We start from the raw sequence: 24,994 nt of genomic DNA, 5'->3' as shown, positions 1-24,994 counted from the left end.
CAAAAAACCCCTAAGTGAAGGTAAACGAAGAAAGAACAGAAAGTACATTTAATGAAAAAACGCTTCCTGGCAGCATCTAAATTTGAAACTGCTTTTGGGAATGACACCTCGGCTCCCAGCCTCAATTAGGGATTCAATACTTCTAAACAAACACGCATTTGGCATCTGTTTCTCCTCTCTTTTCATTCAATTCTGAAATAGCTGTAATGCCAGTACCCAGACGTAATAAACAGGCTTTACTACCTTCAGTCTCCACCTCTGTTCCTCATCTCTAAATTTTCCATTACATGTTAAAATGCACTTCCATAAATAGCCAGGCAAGCAGAAGATGATAACAAAGTGTTGCTTTCAAATGAACACCTCTGCAGGACACCAGCGCTAAAGATGGAATAAATCATTTTCTGGGTTTCAGATAATCAACAGATGATACCTATAAGACTATTTTGAAAACATATCATTTTTCATAAAATTATTTTTGAAACCTACTCTGCTATCTGTTCATTATTATGAAATTTATTATAAAATTTTAAGTATTAGAAAATATATTGTAAATAACACATTTGTTGGGCATTAAGAAATACGCTAGTATAGTTTGGATAGTATCTGAATTCAAAGTATTTTATTTTTGAGAAAGCATTTTAAACAGGCAATGTTAGCTTCTTTAGGGGAATATGGAACATCAGCTACATCACTATCAACTACACTGGCAGCAAAGCTGTCCTCTGCGCGTGACACAATACAGTTAGTTAGCGTTACTGCATTTCTCAGTCTTTCTGAAAGATCAGAAATATTGAAGTTTGCACACTTCTACTGCTGATATATGCATACTTAATGTTCTGTCTGAAATGGTGGAACCAAGCATGCTTCCAAGTGCCTGTCCCAGCCACTTCCCAGTCTCATCCTCAGGAAAGATCCAAAACCATTCCAGCTTTTCCCACCTACCAGCCTAGACTTCTGTAGAAAGAAAACCTAGGAGCAGAGATCAAAAAGAAACCATGTTGTTATCTAAATAGAAAACAATTTCAGTTTATGGTGTATCTCACATTCAGGGACACCATAGTTGCTGCCGATGACTCTTCCATGGGCAGGGAATTAGGCACCAGGAGGAGGAACAAACAGCCTGTACTGCTATAAACATGTACGTGCAAAATAAAAAAGAACATTGTTACAAAATACAGCACCTCTTGTACAAACTGCACCTGTCTCTTCCATGCTGTCTTAAGTGGTTTTATTAACACAGCTCTGTAGTTTAAGCACTGGGGCATTGTGTCTTTAAGGCATCACCTACAGCCTCTGCCACTCCCGCTCAGGCTGTGGCTCAGCTTGAGCAGGGCGGGCAAGTAGATGGGTCCTCAGTCCAGCTCTGCTGTCTGAACGTGCATGACCAAAACTCTGCTGCAGACTACTATGCGATGCTCACTGCAGGCATTAAGCTCACCAACAACCGTGTAAAATTTCAAAACACTATGTTAAAAGACAGGGCTCATCTGTCACCCTTTTACTTAATACCTGAACTCTTTCATTTCCTCTCTATGCCTCAATTTGTCTTCCTCACAATGGATGAGCATTTTAAGTGTAAACATTCAGAGTTGGAAAAAAATCACCAGATAGAATACAGAATTCTGTTACCAACCAGAAAACTAAAAAAGGAATGTAACACTATACAGGACAAATAAAGTAATGCACTAAAACATCTAAAAATACTTGAATTAAAAATCAATACATAAATAAAAATCATTATTTCAACTTACCTCACCTCAAAAGAATTGTGAGAATTACAGTCCTTACTGCTAAACTGTTCTAAATTATTATCTTCAAAGCAGAGTACTCTTTCAACTAGTACAAGTCAATCTCATACAAGAAAAATGACCAACACAATAAAACCTGTGCACTTACATTCTAGTTAAATATACAGAATGACCAGTTCATATCATCACTGAAAGTCTAGTACATGGTGTCATCAAAGACATTTGATTGTGGTTGATCTCAGAATATTTATGGCAGCCTTGAGAGAGCAGGAAGTTCTTTAAAACAAATATATAAAATTTGAATCAGCAACAAAAAATGAAAACATTTTGAAAGAATGACAAAGCACAGGGGAAAAAAATTATTGTGCAGCCAATAGTTTCACAACTGAACACCCACTCCTAACTGGCAACATTTAAGTCACAGAGAATAGAACGGACTGCCCATAAACCACGTGTGAACTAAAGGCGGAAACGTGAATCACAGGGAGAAACAAGAAAAATACTTACCTATGAATAGAAAAAGATGCAATGGATCTAATGAGTGATGCGACTGCTCCAACTTTAGCAGCCTCAACTGCTCCTTGTGATCTGTATCGCACAGTTTCACCATAACTGACGAAAGGTTCGTTGTAGACAACAATCTTCCCCTTGGCCTCCTGAGCTCTTTTGTGAAGTTCGTCAAAAGAGCCTACCACTATAACTTCCGCTGTAATTCCTGAAAAAAATATTACAGTGGCTTTAACACTGCTTCCCTGTAACTCTCCTACAGCCAGTTTTAACAGACAGAAAAGCATGGACTGTGCAGGACAGAGATTTTAAACAGATTTAAATTATTACTGGAGAAAGAAGACTATGTTAAATGCTTCAGCAGGGATTGGTACAAAATAGCTGTAATAGCACCCTGAACCAAGTACACACAGTTCTGTAAACCCTGCTATCAGGTTGGTATTAAAACATAACTTGAAGGGTAAGAAGGATATACAGGGAGAATTCTGTGCTCTGCATGTGGTTTAATGCCTCACTGCAATCATTTATAGCACAAAAACATTTGCAAAAGACGCCTATGGGATTAATAAAAAAAAAAGATAGTGTTCTTTTCATGGAATTGTTTTGATATGTTGCTAAACAACTTAGCTTAACATAAAACAACTGGAAGCACATTTTTAGACTGAAATACTTATAAATAAATTAAATTAAAGCTCCTCAGTTTCAACAAATTTTGTTGTATGCTTATAATGAAAAAAAACAAAAAAAAAAACCCCAAACCAAAACCCCTTCATATTTAATTCAGAACAATACCACTACAGGATTCTACAGGATCTCATTCTGCTTTTTCCCAGGAACCCATCTTTCCCAGGTGTGATAGAGAGAACACAGGCATGTATTTCTGCAGAACTATTCACACATGGTAAGTAAGATCCTGTTCAGCTCTTTGTTTTTCATAGTTGGAATAGTTTTAAATTGCTAAATTATCCTGCTTGAAGAAACAAAGGATTTTATAGATAAGCCATTTTTCCCAAAGCCAGAGAATTCTAACTTCTTAAAACATTCATTGAAGAACTGTATTTCACAGCACTGAAGAAGTAATTTATTAAAATGACCACTATGTTTAAAATCCAATTTTGCTGATTGGTTACAGAGATAAGTAGAAACTGCTTAACAACGTGGGCTGGTTCTTTTCTTCTAAATATAGAAGTAGTAATGGATGCCTGAAATTTTAGTGTTGTACATTTCACCTAAATGCCACAAAATATGTCAGTGAAAACTAAAACTAATAACAAATGCCTAGCGAGGCTTTTTTGAAGAAGTCGAAACTATCATGTTTTTAAAAAGAAAGTATTTCCCCTGAAAGTCCTCTTTTTGAGACTGTAATACATGAGAAGAACTGATAGAAAAATAGAAAATCATCTCTCACAGCATCAGTGTATCCAGGCTCGTGGCTTCTTTAAGATCAAAATACAGTACACTTCAAAACCTTAAAGGAACTGTTTCACACAGGTTTGGTTTCTTAAGAGTACACCACTAAGAGGGCAAGAGACATCTATTGCTACTGCCAAAGCCTGTGAGTTTTAGCTACAGAACTAACCTAGCATGAGAGATGCAAGAAAATTTTAACTCAGTAACTATTCAGATTCTTAGCCTTACAGAAAGAGGCACAGAGAACCAAACCACGGAATCACCTTCAAATATTACTAGTTGTTGGCAGGTAGGTGAGCATGCTAACAGACCCCAGCTGCTTCTAATGAACTGCAGCTTCAGCTGCCTACCTAAGGAGCATCCCAGCAATAGGATCATTTTGGGTATGGGACCATGCCACTGGAAATAAAGGCAGGTATCCACAAAATTTCATTTTCCACAAGAAAATCCACGATCTTAGTAGGTTGATACTGCAACCAGTACTTCATATTAGCTCTCCCACTGCTCCACTTGGATCGTGCAGAAGGCACTGAAAGGGCACATCATGTCAGTGACTGTGCAACAAAGGAAGTGAAGAGTAACTCTTCTTGGCATTATTGCATTAATGAATAAACACCAACTCTGGATGTTTTTTAAAGAATTCTGCAGACAGCTAGTAACTATCAATAATCCCCAAGAAATATCATGGGGAAGTACATGCTCTTCCTCGGTGACAGGCATCAGAAGTTTGTACAGGGAGCTTTGTGGGATTTAAAGCTAAGGGAAAGAATGCAGAGCTGCAAACTCCAGCCCAGCATCTCTACTTCTGAATGTTCCCAAGGAAGCTAAATAAAGCCATCCTTTGACAAAACAAAACGAAGGTTCTCTCTGCAAGTTTAACTTAATGGCAGCACCATATACATAAAGCATCAAAAACTTTACTCTTGTAACTTCTGACTAATTCAATGACTAATCTGCATCTTAGTCACATTCTCATCTATTGAAGTGACAAGAGCAGTGTTCATTTTAAATAAATATGTGGACACACATAAACAAATCACCCAAAGACCTCCTGGGAAAAGGGAAAAATGAAGCAAAAACCCCAGCAGTTTATCAATGTAAAGAGACTAAGTTATTCCTTTCAAAAATGGGTAATGCTTCACCTTGTTGAGCCTTCAGCCAAATAACAAAACTTTATCCCCAGCATCTCCTAACAATTCAATGCCTCATGGCTCTGCTCTCCATATTGAAAGCTGTTCTATATCTTTCTTGCTCTTATCTGATGCAGAGCTTGACTGTGTGCTATTGAACAGAAGTCTTCAGAAAACCCACATAAGGAGGGGGGCAGATTGCCTGCTTGCTTAAACAAAATCTAAAGATTATAACCCACACAGACCAAAAGATGAATATGGAGCATTTGGGGAATTAGCTAAGTAAAGGGTATTGAAGTGTCGAAGACAGAATTACAAACATGATAAACTTGGCTGACTGTATGAAGCTGAAGACTCATTTGTTCTCACCATGTGAAACATTATACATATTGTTGGGCTGGGTGAGTAAGCAATAGTACCTATGTAGTACTATGGATTTCCTCTCATTTCTCATATTAAACAGTAAATTGCACCCTGTCATTTCTGCGAATTAAGGTACAGAAAGGGTGTTGATGGTGGGAACAAGCAGGCAATTTTCAATTATCAACAGATTTATGTATTACAAAGTCCTCTTTACACAGAAATGTATGTTTCTAACACTTTGCCACAACTTTGGTGATCACACTGCCACCTGAAATTAAAATGGCATGGTCCGCATTTGCGAAGTCTTAAGTGTCACAGGAAGGATAAAGGCATGACTGATTACAGTTATTCTGTACTAGCTACAGAAAGTCCGATTACATATATATATATGCACATGAAAAAGAACCTGTAAATCAGTTGTCTGCAACACTGCCATACATCAAAAGTTTGATCCTTGGCATGAACAATTCTGTCTGGAGAGTCCTAGCACATGTTTACCTGCCAACAATCATGCCAGAAACAGATTAGTTCAAAGGGAAATTCCTCATGAGGGAACTTACTCTCCCCAAGATTAAATGCAATGAATACTTAACCCATTTTAGTATCTGGAGCTATGCATCTGTCTGTGTTACTAACAGGTTTCAGAGAAGAGTAAGGAAAAAAAAAAATGCACCCTATTATCAGATTTTAAAAACTGATTCATCTCTATTAAAACATCAGGGAATCTTCATACAGAATATTGTTGCTGTTCTTGGTTTTGCCCCAGTCTCATTTCTGTTGACAGGAACAGCCCCTTGGAGATGTAGTTCCAAAGCCAAATGCAGCCATCATTAATATGACAATAATTTTTTTCCAATAACAGCATGTGAACAACGCACCCCTATGTACCTTCCAAACTTCATTTACTTCACACTGTGGTAATGTAAGAATTATGATTTCTCTTACAAATCACACTATGGAACAGCAATGCTGCTGATCCACATGCACTGAAGCTGCCACTGTCGAACACATAATTTGAGGGGCAAGGCAATTTTTGCTTAAAACAATAAAAATAGGGCATTTTTAGGTCTTAACACAAGAAACTTCAACCAAGTCTCCACTAAACTTCCCTGTGTGTTGCACATTTTAAAACTTTTGCATCCTAACCATAAAATACCAACACAAAAAATCAGGAACACATCTAATTGTTCTGGTACTGTTCAAAATCTGTAGACTTTGAAACTCGGGAAGAATGTATCTGAAACGTGTCCTGGCCTCTGCAGTTATGACAGCAAGAAGGAAACAAGAGTGTTACATCCCTATTCATCAGAACCAGGCATCAGGGCACCAGGAAATGAAGGCACTTCATGGTAGGAAGAAGACAAATGAAAGAGTAGGAGCAGCAACACACCACAAGAGCAGGAAGCCTACCTGATGATCACAGCCCTGCCTCGCAGTCTGGAAACATCAGACCGTCCTTGTTTCTTGTTTACTGGATGGCTGCTGCTTCTCAGATTTCTCAGGTTTCACCTCAGCTCTCCCAGAGTTAAGTTAGCCTGGAAGCTGCCATATCAAGGTATACTGTGTTCCATGCTAACCCTAACCACATGCAGGTGGTAGCCCCAGACTTTTCTGACCTTAGCCTGACTAATCCAGTTGTCCTTCAGACTTGCCCATCTCCCCAGGATAAAAGTATCACACCCCTGATTCTTTCAGAAACGGCCCACATGCACTGTCTGGTGCCTATTTGCAAGGTAGCTTCTTTTATAGAGGTACAGGAAACCTAGAAATATTTTTGCATGAGCCACAGGAAAGAGCAGAACAAAAGGGTATAATGTACCAGGCAGGATGGGCAGTTATGCTGTAAAACTGGCAGTCTTAGACGCTGGGTGCCACATCACCCTGCACAGAACCGGAACACAAGCCAGGATCTATAGTCTTGGACAAAGACGTAAGAATATGAAACACGCAACAGGGAAAAAGATATATATGTCTGGAGATAGAGAAGAAAAGTAGTTCTTGGGACAGGTTGAAGAATCATAGAATCATAGAATAGTTAGGGTTGGAAAGGACCTCAAGATCATCTAGTCCCAACCCCTCTGCCATGGACAGGGACACCTCACACTAAACCATCCCACACAAGGCTTCATCCAACCTGGCCTTGAACACCGCCAGGGATGGAGCACTCACAACCTCCCTGGGCAACTGCTTCCAGCGCCTCACCACCCTAACAGGAAATAATTTCCTCCTTATATCCAATCTAAACTTCCCCTGTTTAAGTTTTAACCCGTTACCCCTTGTCCTATCACTACAGTCACTAATGAAGAGTCCCTCCCCAGCATCCCTATAGGCCCCCTTCAGGTACTGGAAGGCTGCTACAAGGTCTCCACACAGCCTTCTCCAGGCTGAACAGACCCAACTTTCTCAGCCTGTCTTCATACTGGAGGTGCTCCAGTTCCCTGATCATCCTCGTGGCCCTCCTCTGGACTTGTTCCAACAGTTCCATGTCCTTTTTATGTTGAGGACACCAGAACTGCACACAATACTGCAAGTGAGGTCTCACAAGAGCAGAGTAGAGGGGCAGGATCACCTCCTTCGCCCTGCTGGTCACACTCCTTTTGATGCAGCCCAGGATACGGTTGGCTTTCTGGGCTGTGAGTGCACACTGAAGCCGGCTCATGTTCATTTTCTCATCGACTAGCACCCCAGGGCTGCTCTGAATTTCTTCTTTGCCCAATCTGTAGCTGTGCCTGGGATTGCTCTGACCCAGATGTAGGACCTTGCACTTGGCATGGTTAAAGAAGAAAGAAAAAGAACAAGAAGAACAAGAAAGAAAAAGAAGAAGAGAAGGGTTTGAGGAGTAGAGAGAAAAGGAAATATGTATATTCTTGAAATCCCAGATTAGGGACCTGGCATTATCTCCCATTTAAGTACGGCATCCTCTAAAATCAGCCCAGAAAACATTTTTCCTCTCAACTTCTACCTTACCTCTTTTAAACACATCACTTTTCAGCTCTCTGCAGAAATTAGTTCAGCTTTCCCTCAGTGTCCCACATAATTCAACAAGATTTTCAGAAAAGCAAACACAAACTCTGGGTCCATAATGAGCCCATCAAAGTAAGGCTTGGTGTCACGCTGAAGCAAACTAAAGATTCATATCATACTTTTTTTTTTTTTTTTCCTCAAAAATTATTAGCATATGCTGAAAATTTAAAATACTTTAAGAACTGTACCCAAGAAACACATTTGCTCTGTTAACACATATCAATATGTATTACATAAGAATTAAAATACAAAGAAAAGATGTAATATTTTAGGGGAACTCTGAGACAAAGAAGAGGGCTTTTATCAGGAAGAAGGATGTTATAAGATCTGAATATATTTCTGGAAAATGTGACCTCACCTACTCTGTGGAACAGCAAAAGAGAACTACTTCATGAACCTAAAATTACATAGGAGAGTTATCCAAAACTATTCAGCTCTGATGCATAGCATAGAGGCTAAATCTATTACTTTGTTCTTTAAGAAGAACACAGAGAAAAATAAACACTGTGTAAAAGTCACATTTTCAACACATATGACTTCCAGTTTTCATCAAATACTGGATCTCAGTAGAACAGTTTGGTTTCAATAACATGCAGCTTACTGTGCAGCACTAAATAGCAAGGGAGGTGGACCTGACCCCCAGCATAAAGCCTTATATGCCAGAAGAGTGGGGTAACAGGTCTGGTTCTACCAGAAGCAGCCCTGCACAGGGCACAGGCTTGCCCCATGTCTGGGGAGAAGCAGGCACCCAAGAACAGGATCCAGAAAAGCTAGTTTTGGAGCACACAGGTGCCCAAAGGATGAACCAAGGGCAGCCATACCCTCCTTATTGAGTCAAGATGCCAGTCACTGCAATCCCCTGAGAGGGAAAGTGCCAGTGCCACCCAGCTGTGCATGCATTCCCCACACATGCAGAAAATCATGTTCAAATCCTTTCGTTAGTGTCAGGCAGAAGCTTCAGCCCAGGCTTACCATCCTTGAAGTAACCGCCCTTAACTCAGTAACACTGAAATGGGCCAAGACATGAAAATTCAGGTTTTTGCTGCTGCCAATCTATACAGTTCATCTGAACATTCACTAAAGCAGCAACTGGAACCCATGTCTTTCCCACACAGTATGTCCACTTCAATGCCAAATAGCTACTCCTACTCTCTAAATCTTTGAAATGCCATTGGACTAACTTTTGGCCCAGACACTGGGCCACTGAACACCACAGCATCCGAGGTCCCTCATGGACGTCCTCTTTTACATTCCAAGAAAAACAGTAGCATAGTTATCGTACCACAAGCAGCACTGCTCTAAGTAATAATAAACAATACTGAGGCTCATGGTCTCAAGATGCAAGTCAGTATCTCCTTACACATAGAAAAAGAGGGATCCAGTGAAGACAGGAGGAGGGCTTTGCCATGCACTGTGCTCTCATGCCTATGGTTCCCTCTGACCCCACTCTCAGCACTGAAGCCCTCATCAAAAGGGGCACCCAAATCTCCAGAAGGATGCCCTCTTCTCCCAGTAGGTCAGTCGTCATCCAACTCAAGGGCAGTTCCCCTGATACATATTAAAATTAATTGAGGGGAGCTTTCATTGATCTATCGGAATTCCCTAATCCACTTCACCACTGAGAAACTATAAAGGAGGGTCAGGACCAGGATAAAATACATCAGCCAGGACTGGGGCCAGACCACTTCTTTCAGCAGTAGCCTTAGCTTAAAAGGACTGTAAGCCTACAGCAACAGTACATACCTTCAACAGCATTGAGATACATAATAACCCCATTTTATAAATAATAGGCTGGAACTATTTTTATATTATCTAAGTGGCAAAACTCACACTAACTTCTATAGGAGGAAGAATGGACCAAATGTTGTTGACAGTTAAACAACAAAACTCCATGACTCGAACACAAAAACTAGGAAGAAGTCTGCCAATACATCATCTTCATATTTATATTATTTCAGTTTTGCTGCAGAAAACAGTACATAGAAACCAGAGACTGCTCCTTTCTCGAGGAGACATTTCAGACAGGCTGCATTTGGGGGCTGGTTCTACTTGTCAGGATTTCTTCAAACTGAAAGGGCAGGGTCACCCAGGGGGGGAAAAAAAATGTACATTTTTAAACACATACAAAAAATACCAAATTTTTGCTACTTTATGATTAAACATCTGCTAGACTACTACTCTCCTTCAATTATGGGATCCTCAAAGCAACAATTACATCTATTTTCCTCAGAATTTGGGGGATATAATCAGTACCACCAGAAATCAACACAGTCTCTATATATATGTATGTTTTGCCAGTGTTGAAACACTGGAAATGAGACAAGGGCATTGACTAAATATGGTAAAACTCCAGTTTGTCAGCTCCCTCAACTAAGCACTTTCTAACATTCAATCCTGTCTGTTATCTAGAAATCCATTTCTTCAAAGTGGTGACCATTTTAAATCTCTGCTGGCTTCTGGTAATCCAGATCACTCTGCATTTCATGTTTTTCCTTTCTCTGTCACTAAGAGAGGCATGAAAGTTACTCCCTCCTTGTAAGAAGATGACAAGAAGTGAAAACTTTCTCTTTGAGCCAATACCTTCAAATCTCAGGATACTGAAAAAATTTCCTCTTCAATAAAAAAAACCTAACCCTAACCTCTTCTGTGCTGCCCCTTTTTGCTGTGTAAATCAGACTGAATCTGGAAACCTGACATCCTGGCATGCTGCCTACTCAAGAAAAAAAAATGGGAAATGGAGATTTTACCCGTAAGATCACAAAGTACTGAAAAGCCTCCTGCAGATCATCAGAACTGTTCCAGCCTCGAGTGAGCCAACTAGCTCTATGCCAAACTCATATTTGAACCAAAGCAGGTAAATCCCAGCAAATCCAAAAAACAGGCAAAGCTTTGTCCAAGTCCCGTAAGACTTTCGACCCCATAGGCATGGGTTAGATAGAAGAACTACAAGAAGAGACCTTCCTTGTATCCTGGAGACAATGCCGTCTCAGGTTCCATTGATAAAATATTGCTATTATTTAGGGCTTCCTGCTCCTGTCCCAAAGGATCATAGATTTTTTTTTTCCACACGTGCATGATGTGATGCATGCTGAAATGAAAGCAAGCAGCCTCAGCATGTGCTCTGGCCATTGGGTCACTCTTAGGAAACACTGGTCTGAATTTCCACGGACACAAGGGTAAATAAACTCTGAATTTCCAGCATTCAAAGCCAGGTTTCTAACTGCTGTTAGGTTATTCCCATGTTAATAAAGAGACCTTCAGAGCACTATCTCGGGTATCTGAGTTCCAGGAGTTGCTCCGAGGGCATCAGGGGTTCACCAAGTCCAGCATGTAGCACTACGCACATCCAAAGAGAAGTCATGTTTTAAGTATCTGCCAATGCTTCCTATTTTCTTGGCTCATCTGGTGTCAAGCCAGGGGGCACATAATGGGAAGGGAGGAACACAGGACACAACTGAGAGGATGAGAAAGCAAGAAATTGTCTCCTGTATATCCTGCTGGGAATGGCGAGTCACCCCCTCTCATCTTAACCCCATTCTCAGACTTTAAAAGATCATAAGTCCAGCCAGTGCTGTCCTCTGGATCTAAGTAGGCATCAATAATATTGAGGAAGGGGTCTGTCTGGGCTCTACAGGGACAGAGGTTTGTTAACTAAGGGGTCCAAAACATATTCTGATTTAAAACATACAATATTTATCAAGCTAATACCAAACACCTTCAGGGATCACCTGCACAGTCCACTTTAGAAGCAGCTCTGAGGGTGTCTCTAAAGGCAGTGGCCATTGCTGGCCCACCAATGGCCAGATCATGGAGCAAATAACTGAAAGCCAGTCCTCAGCCTTTAACACATCCCTCTGGCAAAGCTCAACATGGCAGCAGTCAATGTCCCTGGTTGATCCTGTGCAACAACAGCAGCACAATGCCAGGAGAATCAGCATCAAGCATCTCATGCTGAGTTGCATTATTTTGATTACAGGATGACTCACGCTCCCACAGCTTCTTGGCTAAAACAAGACAAAACAGAACAGACAATATTCCCTTGCTGAAGGAAATTGTTCAAATATTTCTGATGTGATCTAGGGCAACTGCCTATCCCTTTTTCTCAGGAACAGGGCTTGGTGACAATTGCTGTTTAGAGCAGAGGGAGCAGACCTAGGAATGAGTTCCTCAGAAGTGATGAGGCAGTGGTTTTAATAATCTAACCACACATTTTTTTTTTCTGTGCTTGGGATAAGTGTGGGGTTTAGGACACCACTTTTCTGAGCAGTACACCTTGCAGTTCTCTTGCCCAGAGAGGCTGGACAAGCGGCTCTCACCAGACACTTCCATCAGCCAGGCAGCTGGTCCAGCGAGCAGAAGAATGATAGGCAAGAGCTCACTAGGGACCAGCAAACCCCCATAACCTGCCTCAAGAAGGACAACCTGTCACAGAGCACAATGAAACCAGCAGAAACCTTAACAGCCATGAACAGCTGAATAGATTTAAAATCAGAAGGTTATTTAATCAAAATGATAACCATGTGCAAGAAACTGCCTGCCCTTCTGTGAGAGATCTCATTGCCATGCAGTCCTCTAGCACCAACACATACACCTCTTCAGAAACACAGCAGATCTCAGAAGAAAGTAAATGATTATGAAGAATACGGGTCCTGAAGGAGCTGGCTAATGAAGTTGCTAAGCCACTGACCATCATATCTGAAAAATCATGGCAGTCAGGTGAAGTTCCTGATGACTGGAAAAAGGGAAATATAACCCCCATTTTCAAGAAGGGGAAAATGGAAGACCCGGGGAATTACAGACCAGTCAGTCTCACCTCTGTGCCTGGCAAAATCTTGGAGCACATTCTCCTGGAAGGCATGCTAAGGCACATGAAAAACAACAAGGTGCTTGGTGACAGCCAGCACGGCTTCACTAAGGGGAAATCCTGCCTGACCAATTTGGTGGCCTTCTATGATGGGGCTACAGAACTGATGGACAGGGGTAGAGCAGTTGATGTCATCTCCCTGGACTTGTGCAAAGTGTTTGACACTGTCCCACACAACATCCTTGTCTCTAAATTGGAGAGACATCAATTTGATGGATGGACCACTTGGTGAATAAAGAACTGGCTGGATGGCCACATGCAAAGAGTTGTGGTCAATGGCTCAATGTCTGGCTGGAGACCAGTAACGAGTGGTGTCCGTCAGGGATCGGTGTTGGGAACAGTCATGTTCAACATCTTTGTCAGTGACATGGACAGTGAGATTGAGTGCACCCTCAGCAAGTCTGCCGATGACACCAAGCTGTGTAGTTCGGTTGATATGCTGGAGGGAAGGGATGCCATCCAGAGGGACCTTGACACTCTTGTGAGGTGGGGTGATACCAACCTTACAAAGTTCAACCATGCCAAATGCAAGGTCCTACACCTGGGTCGGAGCAACTCCAGGTACAGCTACAGGTTGGGCAGAGAAGAGATTCAGAGCAGCCCTGCGGAGAAGGACTTGGGGGTGTTGGTTGATGAGAAACTGAACATGAGCAGGCTTCAGTGTGAGCTCACAGCCCAGAAAGCAAACTGTATCCTGGGCTGCATCAAAAGGAGCGTGACCAGCAGGGCGAAGGAGGTGATCCTGCCCCTCTACTCTGCTCTTGCGAGACCTCACCTGGAGTATTGTGTGCAGTTCTGGTGTTCTCAACATAAAAAAGAACATGGAACTGCTGGAACAAGTCCAGAGGAGGGCCACGAGGATGATCAGGGGACTGGAGCACCTCCTGTATGAAGACAGGCTGAGGAAGTTGGGGCTGTTCAGCCTGGAGAAGAGAAGGCTGCGTGGGGACCTCATAGCAGCCTTCCAGTACCTGAAGGGGGCCTATAGGGATGCTGGGGATGAACTCTTCATTAGAGACTGTAGTGACAGGACAAGGGGTAATGGGTTCAAACTTAAACAGGGGAAGTTTATATTGGATATAAGGAGGAAATTCTTTCCTGTTAGGGTAGTGAGGCACTGGAACGGGTTGCCCAGGGAGGTTGTGAATGCTCCATCCCTGGCAGTGTTCAAGGCCATGTTGGATGAAGCCCTGGGTGGGATGGCAGGGGGTTTGGGACTAGATGATCTTAAGGTCCTTTCCAACCCTCCACGCAGCCTTCTCTTCTGGGAACTCAATCCCAGTGTCCATGTCACTGATAAAGATGTTGAACAAGACCGGTCCCAACACCGATCGCTGAGGGACACCACTCGTTACTGGTCTCCAGCCAGACATTGAGCCATTGACCACAAATCTTTGCGTGCAGCCATCCAGCCAGTTCTTTATTCACCAAGTGGTCCATCTATCAAAGCGATGTCTCTCCAATTTAGAGACAAGGATGTCGTGCGGGGCAGTGTCAAACACTTTGCACAAGTCCAGGGAGATTACATCAACTGCTCTACCCCTGTCCATCAGTTCCATAGCCCCATCATAGAAGGCCACCAAATTGGTCAGGCAGGATTTCCCCTTAGTGAAGCCATGCTGGCTGTCACCAAGCACCTTGTTGTTTTTCATGTGCCTTAGCATGCCTTCCAGGAGAATCTGCTCCAAGACTTTGTCAGGCACAGAGGTGAGACCGACTGGTCTGTAATTCCCCGGGTCATCCATTTTCCCCTTCTTGAAAATGGGGGTCATATTTCCCTTTTTCCAGTTGTTGGGAACTTCACCTGACTGCCATGATTTTTCAGATATGATGGCCAGTGGCTTAGCAACTTCATTAGCCAGCTCCTTCAGGACCCGCAGATGGACTTCATCAGGTCCCATGGACTTGTGCACATTCAGGTTCTTCAGATGGTCTCGAATCAGATCCCCTCCTACAGTGGGCCTAGGGTCTTCATTCTCGCAGTTCCTGTGTCTGCCTTCCAAGATTTGGGTGGTGTGGTCAGAGCATTTGCCAGTGAAGACCGAGGCTAAGAAGTCATTCAGAACCTCAGTCTTCTCCAAATCCAAATTTTGAATGTCTACATAATTTTTCTAAACAAAACAGCTTTTATATATTGTTTCATTTCAGACAGAAAGCTCACTATCACAAAAATTTATAATTCATAAAAATAATTATTACTATCATGTTATCTTCTATTTCCTAAACCAAATATATTTTCTCATAAATGAATAACAATGCTTTTGAAGTGTTCTAGGAATAAGCCTATTTTTACTTACAAAGTGCAGTCACAGAAGGTTGTCTTTCAGCCTTTACATAGAAAGCCCCACATCAATATGTACAAAAAGAGAATCTTATAAATAATTCCATTTGCAAGCAAGCAAGCTAATATTTTGGGGCTCAAAACACCTTAATTTTGCTGAGCCCAGCTAAAGATCATTCTTGTTCCCAAAGTAACATATCACACATGATCCACTACAAGCCAACATGCAGCTCAGTAACAGATGAGTAACAGAGACTTTTCCAAGGCTAGCGTGAGACTTTTCCAAGGTTAGCATGAGACAAGGGAAGGAAAAGACACACAGACGTCAACTGCCATGCTGAGGGTCTGGCATTTCCAAGCTTAGCATGAAAGTCTCCTCATCCTCCTTTCTTGCTTTTTGCCAGAGTGAAGTGCTGTGCCTGGCATGATAGGGCACAGCAAAAAGAACAGAAATCACGGATCAACTCAGTGCCCCATGGAGAACTTCTCTGGCCAACATGAAAAAGAAGGGCTGGAAAAATCCCAGATTAAAAAAACACTCCCCACCAGTTTCAATGAAGAGCAGAATCATTGCAAGCAGAATCACTGCAAGAGGTTAAGGAGTGTTAAACAAAAGGGTATAGATTTAATGGAGAGTTCAGGAGTCAACTCTGATTTTACAGGCTGGTTCAACCAAACTGAGCTAAATCAAACTGCATCATTCACAACCATGTCACACAGAGAAGTCCCAGAAAAATAGCATCTTTCTTGCAGAACTATAGCATGAAGAATACTTCAGTTTCACCATTGAGGGAAGTAGTTAGATATATTGTACAGTTTGACATTAAAAAGCAAATGATACTTAATTCCAAAATGAAGAGTTACCTTCTGGAGGAGTTCCAACACTGCTCCCAAGACCCAAAATAGCAATGCTGTGATTCCTTGGTTCCAACATCATTGCAAACTCTTCTCCTCTTTCCCAGTGTGGTACTTTCACAGGCTCCAGATGCACATTTTCCAGCCCATCTTCCCGCAGGGCACTGAACATATACTTGATGGCTGAATCTAGATTTTTCATACCACTTAGTCTAGGTCCTATGGTATCAGCAAAAACTGCTAATCTTTCATAGGATCTGTTCTGCGCTTTTCCATAAACAGCAAGATCAATAATAGCTTTAGCAATATCAGTATAGCCAGCTATCTCATTTTTAATGTCTTCAAATGTCTTTGGGTAACTGCCATCTCTTCTCAAAGACTTCCCAGCATACAGTGATAATAAATTCATGAAAAATATTAAGAATACACACTTCATTCTTTCTCTTTTTTGGGGGGTAGCTTTTCCACAGATGACCTGTTAGAAAGACAAAGAGAAAAAAAAAAAGGATATAAAACCCCTCATACAGCTATCAGCAGTACTCTTTGTTACTAGATTGGCAGACAGAACAAAATGAAAAGAAATCAGTTTATCATGAAAATGCTTTGATCAGAAGTGGCAGGAAAGAAAACTCAACTTGGAGACACAATTATTGAAAGCAAATGAAAAAGATACGTAGACCACTGGGCACAATCTTTGTTGTGGTCTTCAGAAACATCCTTGGAATGCTGCACCTCTTTAAATAATCACGTCCTTTACTAAATCAAAATCCAGGGCTGCTTCCATCCAGGAGGAGCTCTGCATCTCCTTTCTGTTAGCAGCAGAATTTGCCAGAATTGTCAAATCAAATGTCTTCACACAAAACATCTGGACAAAACCATTTCTTGAACCATTCAGGAATAAAAGTGCTTCTTAATCTCTATCTTCATAATCAGGAAAGCAGTTTCTGTTGGACTAGAAAGATGACAGAGCAATTTAGATCCAATGCCCCCAGGAAGAAAATACTAATTTCTTCATTGTAGAAATCTGACTATCAGAAAAACACAATTTCTTATTAACTGGTGTATCTCTTAAGGACTGACTTCATCAGCATTGTAGAGAGATGCAGTGCCAGAGGTACCGATCCTGGGTTGAATATCGAGAGTTATCTTTCTTAACACTTAATAGTTTATCCATCTTATTGTTTAAAGTTCTCATTTTTAAGAGCTTACAAAGCAATAGTTTGTTCTATACTATTAATTGAACTGATATAAACCCTCTGGAATAGCAATTGCAAAGCTCTTTTATAACATAGAAAATATGACTAAGTCCAAAATATAAAGGTCTTTATTGATATACACAAAAGGAAATGTAATTGGTTTATTTTCCTTTGAATTTTAATCAGGCTGCAATTTGAATGATAAAGATTAGCAGTAAGAAATAAGGCCTTTAAATCAGCTCTATAGCTGCAGCTATTATAAGACTTTAAAAATAGTAATTAGTTACAGCCAAGTGAACTGACAATTACTGCTAGCCCCAAAAGATTCAGATTCAGCACTTTTACCATTTTCACAGACTTTCATGGGAATACCAGTATTTTTGAAAAAGAATGCAACTTGCCTCAAAAAGCAGTTAGACTAAAGGCAAATGTTAGCCTCTACAAAATATGTTTTACTAGGAAACAGCTATTCTACAAAAGTCAAAGGTCTAGTTCATTGACTAACATACCCTTCATTTGTATTTATTTAGTACCAAGGTCCCTTGGAATGTCAGCACAACCATCTACTGCACTAGCCACTCCACCTAACTTTGTATTATCTGCAAACATGCTGAGGGTGCCCTCTGTTCAAGCATCCAGATCACTAATGAAAACATTGAAGAGTACCAGAAAAAGCATTGCCTTCTGGGGGACACCTTTAGTTACTGGCACCAACTCGGCTTTGTGCCAACGATCACAACACTCTCAGCTCAGCCTTTGAGCCTGTTTCCAATCCACCTCATACAGAATGAGTGAAAGAATTAAACCACATTTCTAGGATCCCTAAACCACCAGAAGAAAAACAACAACAACCACCAAACAAAAAATACACACGAATGTTTTAGAGCCACCAAGCCTTGCTCATATGATAACCAGTGCAAATTTCCAGCCTTTCATAGGCCTTTATGGGTCTTCTCAGAAACAGCAAGTTAAATAGCTTTAGCAATATAAGAATGTTGAGCTGTTCTCCTTAACTATTCAAATGTCCCCTAAACTTGAGATCAAGGCAGCAGCAAATTCTTCACAGTGAAATGTCACTTTCTCAAAAGAACAACAAAAATAATCTGTGAATTTATCTATGAATGACAAATCTGTCACAAAGATTTCCTCTCTATCTCTGCAAGACAGACAGGGCAAAGGTCTTACACAACCAGGAGCAGAAGACTTGGGTTATCTCAGGACAGTGACAGAGAACTGTAAAATGCCTTTTATAGTCTGAGTTACTGTTTATTTGTGATTATACTGCTCAGAGGTTACTGGTGTATTTTTATTGCTACGCTGTATACTTTCCCCATGTTCCTTCCCTTTGGACCAGTTAATTACATGGCTGTAGACATCCTCTGCTAGAGACACCAGTAATTTTCTCAGGATGACCATGCTTGTTCTCTGATTTTTGCCAAGCTCATCATCTACGAAGAAGCAAGCAAGATAATCTGATTTCTGCCATAAGACAAATTCTTACTGAGTGGAGTAAGACAACAACATTGTAAAGTTAGCTTCAAAAGCTTCAAGAGTGGGGGTTGGTTTGTTTAAGGGTTTGCAAAGTCTACCATACAAAGCTGATACATTTAGTTGTTAAACAGAAAACACAGGGGGATTGTTTAATTGGCATTGGCCACCTCAAAGAGTCCCCTGATACAAACTTCATGCATTCTTTCAATGGAGAAATGAAACCACAGTTATCATATTTCCCTTAACCAAGAAATGCTTCCTTTGCTTTTCCTGGACTCATTCAAAACCAGCAGCAACTTCTCTCCAAAGGCTGCCCCAGAGGAGCTGCATTTAAAAGCCACACTTTTTCCAGGAATTTCCCATGTGTTTCCACAGCTTTTCTAGATGTAACATAGTCCTGCCACTAACAGCATTTCACTACCTACCATTGCACTGTCAGAGGAGCATAACTGAATTCAAAACCGGTGCCATGATACAAGAATGGGAATGTTACTTATTGTGCTTTCCTTGACTAGTCTGGCATAACCTGTCCAAAGGCTAGCAGAGATGAGAAATAATTCCCTGCTAGGTAAAATTACATCATACTCACTTGGACTGCAATACAGGCATCACTACACTGCTAATTCAGGGAAAGAAAAGCACATCTGTTGTCCCAGACTCTGCAACATTAAGTTAATCACCTCAGTGAACTATCAGGGAAAAGAAACTACTGATTTTTGTACATCTCAGTAGTTACGACTCAGCAAATGAGCATAACAGTGTCGGGCAAATTAACTAAAAAGAAATAATAATAGGACAGTCACAATTGTTCAATGCATTTTAATTATTAAGTGAATTTTTCAATAGCAGTTTAGAGCAAAATGAGAGAGGAAGAAAACACACTTTTAGGAAGTGTTTTTTCCAGACCTGTTAATGCATCTCATTCCACGGTTCTTTAGTAAAAAATACCCATTTTCTAAACTAGGGATAAGAATCTGAGGTTCCCCTCCTTGCCCTTCCAGGAAGAAAGAATGCTCTTTACAGGGTTATAACCCCTCCACTTTATTTTTCTGATCATGTAAATCTTGCATGCATCAAAAGGACACAGAATAGCCCCGTTCCAGCCTTGCCTGCAGACTCACGTTTATGGTATATTCTCAAAAAAATTATGGTTTCGAGACTATACAAAATGACAACTCCTATCTTTCACTTCTTCAAAGCGACTTCTAATAACTGACATAAAAAGTGGGAGCCACTACTGATCCTTTTCCCATTTTGAGCAGAACTGAAAGCTGCTGACATATTAAACACTGCATGTTTATGACAGATGAATTTGGTCTCTTCAGAAACTTCAGCAGGGCTCAAGGTTTAATTATCTCTAGTTTAAAGGGTTACATAGGCTCTCAGCTTTCCAGGATGAGACTTAGGAACCATGGAAACTCTGTTCTCCAAAATGAGAACAAAGCTAAAACACAGTAATGTACTACAGTTCCAGTTATTTTAGCTTCAGGTAAAGTGGAGAGAGGGCACCCATCCATGGCAATACCTGGATCCATCTGAACATAAGAATGCACTTTTTTACCTGCTGCAGCTGACCCTGCTTAAACAGGGAGTTTGGACTAGATGAGCGCACAAGATGTCTTCCAGCCTAAATCCATGATTCAGAATACAGAAGGAAGCCATAAACACAAACTGAAAGGATTTTAAAAAAAATCAAGGGTGAAAGGGTTTAGGTATGCAGAAGAAAAACAGAAATTAAAGGCAGGAAGTAACTTTTTTCCAGCTCCAATTAGTATGAAGGAGAATGAAACCTACAGCACAATGGCAGTGCAGTGCAGATGGTGTCAGAAGACATTTAATAGTAACTAAGCAGCTACTTTAAGGATGCTTTCACCTATTGTCTGATACATTTGTCTATAGCTAACTACTGTCTTTGATGCTAAAGGGCATGATCATTAGGATCTTCATCTTTTATGATGCCCTTATATAACAGATCTTTAGCACACCCAATCTGTAACCAGGCTAACGGGTGTTACCACCATTAAAATCATTACAATAAAAATTACTTAAATGTAGCAGATGGAAAAAAAATGAGAGAAAAAATATAAAAAAACTCTCAGATGAGAATACTGTCTACAGCAATCAGATAACTGAAAGAGGAGCAGAGGGAACAGAAATAGGATAAACAAAGATAGAGCAATGCTTCTTCTCCAGTGTGGCAAAGTTTTCCCAAAATCCCAGTTGAAAATACAGACAAAGGATACAGAGAGTTCACAAGAGTCATGGTTATGGGAAATGGGGAAAGAAAACAATAAATTGAGGCTATTAACCACTTAACTGCTAGAGATCTGCTAAATCTGCAGTTTCCTATCTATCAGTTTCCTAACCACGTACCATTTGATCTTCCTCCAAGGAATGTAGGAAACCTTGAAATCACACAGTGGTTTTTGATAACATGAGAATAGACTGAAAAGCCCCAGGGTAACAAACTCACATGCTGTGGAGTGATGTCTGATACATTTAATTGCATTTGAGAGAAAGTTTGTTGTGACAGCTGTGGAGTAGGATGGCTGGAAGGCTAGGTGGACTTGCAAAATAAGGAGGAGATTTCTGCCTAAAAATAAAGTCATGGAGTTCTTCCATCACTTAGAAAGATAAAGGGGTGGGAGAGAAAGCTTTATGATCTTGAAGAGTGAAACAGAAAAGGAGACATTTCTCAAAGACTGCTTTTCCTCATCTGGGAGAACATTTAATCACTTGGAAAACCTTGGCTTTGGGAACACTCACAGCCAAAGTTATCGCTTACATTATAAAGTCCTTAAAATGCGCCTTTTTACATCTAAAGCTAAGGAAAGGAAAAGTACAACACAATATGGATACAAGACTTTGAAAAAGAATATGAAATCTTACTACTTGGACCAAAAAAGTCTAAAACTCTAAAGGAAACACCTGACCTGTTTTACCTTTACCAAATTCAGAACTGTCTTGATTCACTACAACTGAAGAAATGCCTGAAATCTTTGAATAATGTGATCTAGTAGTGTATGACCACATATGACCAGTAGTGATACTGACTTATGTGGGGAGAATCGTAAGTTAAATGTTCTAAGAAAGCTAACAATTGAAACAGAGAAAGTCCAAATGTGCCCAGAGACACTGCAGTCATAGCTCCCCATCTGGCAAAAGAAAAAGTTCATACCCTATTGATACAGTGTATGGTGGAAGTAGTACAGTTTAACATAGGAAGCAAGCAGTAAAAAGAACCCCACTTACCTCTTCACCTGCAAGCCTCAGAATAGTAACAGGCTACCATGATATAATCTTACTCTGTAGCTGCTGCTAAAACAGATGGCAGTAAGCCTGAAGAATCACACCATAATCCATGTGCAGAGTACTGTATCAGCAAAGCTACAGAAACAGTCTGTTACCTCCCTAAGAAACAGTGACAGCTAAGACAAAAACTAAGTTAAAAATAAAAGACATTACCATTGAACAATGCCTCAGCCACTTAGCAGCTGATATTATTATTAATGAGCATTCAAAATACAAACAGCTCTCAAAGGGGAGTACATTATATTTTCAGAGACAAAAGATAGGAATTCAGCAATATTTTTAGATAAGAACAACTGAATAGAACAGAAATATTTAATGAAAGGAAGGCAGTTAGGAAATCAAGGCACCAAAATTCACAATGTTGTTCGTATTACAATGAATACCAAAGTACATAATGCCAGCCGATGGCATTGAAAGACAACTGGGGGAAGGTGGCAAAGATTATTTTGGACAATTAAACCAAAACACAACAGAATAAGGCTGCAATTATTATGGTATTTTGATGCTCAACTTCAGTGACACCTCTTTCAAGTCTGCAACTATTGTTCTAGTGTGAAAAACAAGACAGGTTGCCTCCAGACTTTGAAAGACTGCCTTATGAAAAAAATAAACATATTCAAACACACCCATTCTGAGACAGAACATTAGGGGACTCTTACTAAGGTAGGCCCCTTAGTAATGTAAAGGCCCTTGTGACAGACACATACCTTGTATGTTTTCACAAAAAATTCACATGTAATTGAGACACAAACTGTTTGGAAATGCATATTTTTCTCTCAGCCTTTCTTACAGGAGAAAGGCACTCCCTTTTCATTGAGGCAGTATAACCACAGAAATCTTTTCTTACAACCTCATGTATATTTTCTCTATTTTCTTATCTGAGGAGATGAATTAGCCCATAGAAAAAAAATTAACTACTCAAGAGAGAAACAAGAGGCCACAAAATAAGGGGCACCAAACACAAGAATTGCCAGCAAGATCCCATACTTATACATCTATAATGTAAAATCCTAAACTAAGTTTCTTTTTAAAAACACATTCAACAAAGAATCTTATATTCTGTATTTAGATAAATTATTCCCACAAATCTGATGCTAAATATTTTCTTTGAGTTTTTATCAAAACACTAACAAACTGCATCCAGCCAAAGGATGAAACTAAAGCAGAAATGATCGACCCATAACTCTAGATGGAAAGAGCTGCTGAAGTTGATGGATGGGTGTTGTAACAGGAGCAAACCAAGTTTCATTAACAATAGTCAGTGCAGGGCTGTTACTGTCACCAGTTGGTCTGCCACCCCTAAGAAAGCCAAAAGGAATTAATTCACCAAGTATCTGGCACTCAGTCACTTCTTGGTGCTCCTCCAAGCAGCGTTCCAGCAAGAGGCTGCTCAGTCCTAAAGAACACATGTATACTTTATGTTGCTCCAGATTTTGGCCCGAAAATACAAATACGTTGAGTGTCTCCTTCCAACAGTTAAATCTCAGTTTCAAAGGTGACTATACACTACTAAGATTCGGGATATTTGCTAAAAAGAACCACCAAAATAAGTAACATTCATTGATAATTATGTAATGGAGGGCAACAGGCCAAGTTTTCTGATTAAATGACCTCTATGGCCTTAACAAAAACTATGCCAGATGATAACCTCACCTACATACATCATATACAACTCTAGAATTATAAAGTCTTACATTAAATTCCTAGAATTGCCACAAATTACAATAATAATACTCCTCTACGACCACATGCCTACAAAGCATTTTTTTGTTTTGTACATGGAATAAATTTTTTCACTTTAAGTCAAGTCCAGGGAATAGTTATGCACATTATTAAACATGTCAAATAAAAAAAACCAAAACAAAAAAGACAAGATTGATGTTTCCAAAACTATCCAACTATTTTATACCTACAGTCCCATTTTACAGACTATAAATAGCACCACAATTCCAAATTAAGTCAATAATTATCCAGCATTACTGAATATGATGAGGTATATAAAAATATTAATAAACAAAATTTCCTGACTAAAATAACTAACTTTTCTGAACATCCTTATTAATTGTTAGGTTTTTCTCATAGTCTTCCCATACAGTCACAAGAAAAGGTATGTTTCTCATAGTGCTATAGCAATAACATTCAAGTAGTTTTGTGAAGCTGAGAAAACTGGTGAACATATTGCTATACTTGTTAAGAAAATTGATATACTAGTCTTTTGCTTCCTTACCAAAGAATATGCCCACTGAGCCTTCCCAAAGCAATAAAGGATGAATTTGTAAATACAACTATATGAAAAAGGCACAGCATCAAGAATTGCTTATTAGGATTGACAGAAAAATGATCTTTATGATGCATATTACTTATATTAAGGGTGGGAAAGGATATTAATTTCCATGAGATATGAAGTATGTCATTTACGATTTCATCATATTCACTGAAGCATAATACTGGTACTCAAATATCATATTGCATTCCAATATATCAACATCAAAACCAAATTGATACAGTTCAGTGGCAATGTACAGTTGGGGCCACCATCCCACGGAAGACTGCACTGCAACATAGAAACAAAAGCAAGCTTAAAAAGTTTAAATGCAAAGAACCAAGACAAGGGACACACTGTAAACAAAATTAATACACTTTCCTTAAAGAGACTGATACAAAACTGGGTTTCAGCCAACTCTGAGAAATAAATTAGCAAAACCAGACCTCTTTCTGATGTTGAAGAAAGCTCCAACATCATTTCTTCTTCAAAGCTATTCCCCAGTGCTGCACACATCATGGGGCACTACAACTACCATGCATAATGTGCT

At 40.1% G+C, this 24,994-nt stretch overlaps 1 protein-coding gene across 8 annotated transcripts in view; it reads right to left on the bottom strand.

Moving 5' to 3' along the window:
• CPQ (carboxypeptidase Q) overlaps positions 1 to 24,994 on the bottom strand; it is a 199,817-nt gene that overhangs the window by 153,110 nt on the left and 21,713 nt on the right. For all 8 annotated transcript variants that reach the window (XM_065668655.1, XM_065668647.1, XM_065668648.1 and 5 more), the window contains 2 exons: positions 16,192 to 16,657; positions 2,256 to 2,463 (listed from right to left, as the gene is read on the bottom strand). In XM_065668655.1, coding sequence (XP_065524727.1) covers positions 2,256 to 2,463; positions 16,192 to 16,618 — 635 coding nt within the window. In that variant the 5' untranslated portion in view covers positions 16,619 to 16,657. The remainder of the gene's footprint in view (positions 1 to 2,255; positions 2,464 to 16,191; positions 16,658 to 24,994) is intronic.

This window comes from Lathamus discolor, chromosome 2 (assembly GCF_037157495.1).
Source record: "Lathamus discolor isolate bLatDis1 chromosome 2, bLatDis1.hap1, whole genome shotgun sequence".
NCBI classification, from domain to species: domain Eukaryota; kingdom Metazoa; phylum Chordata; class Aves; order Psittaciformes; family Psittacidae; genus Lathamus; species Lathamus discolor.
This window is presented reverse-complemented; position numbering and strand designations above follow the sequence as displayed.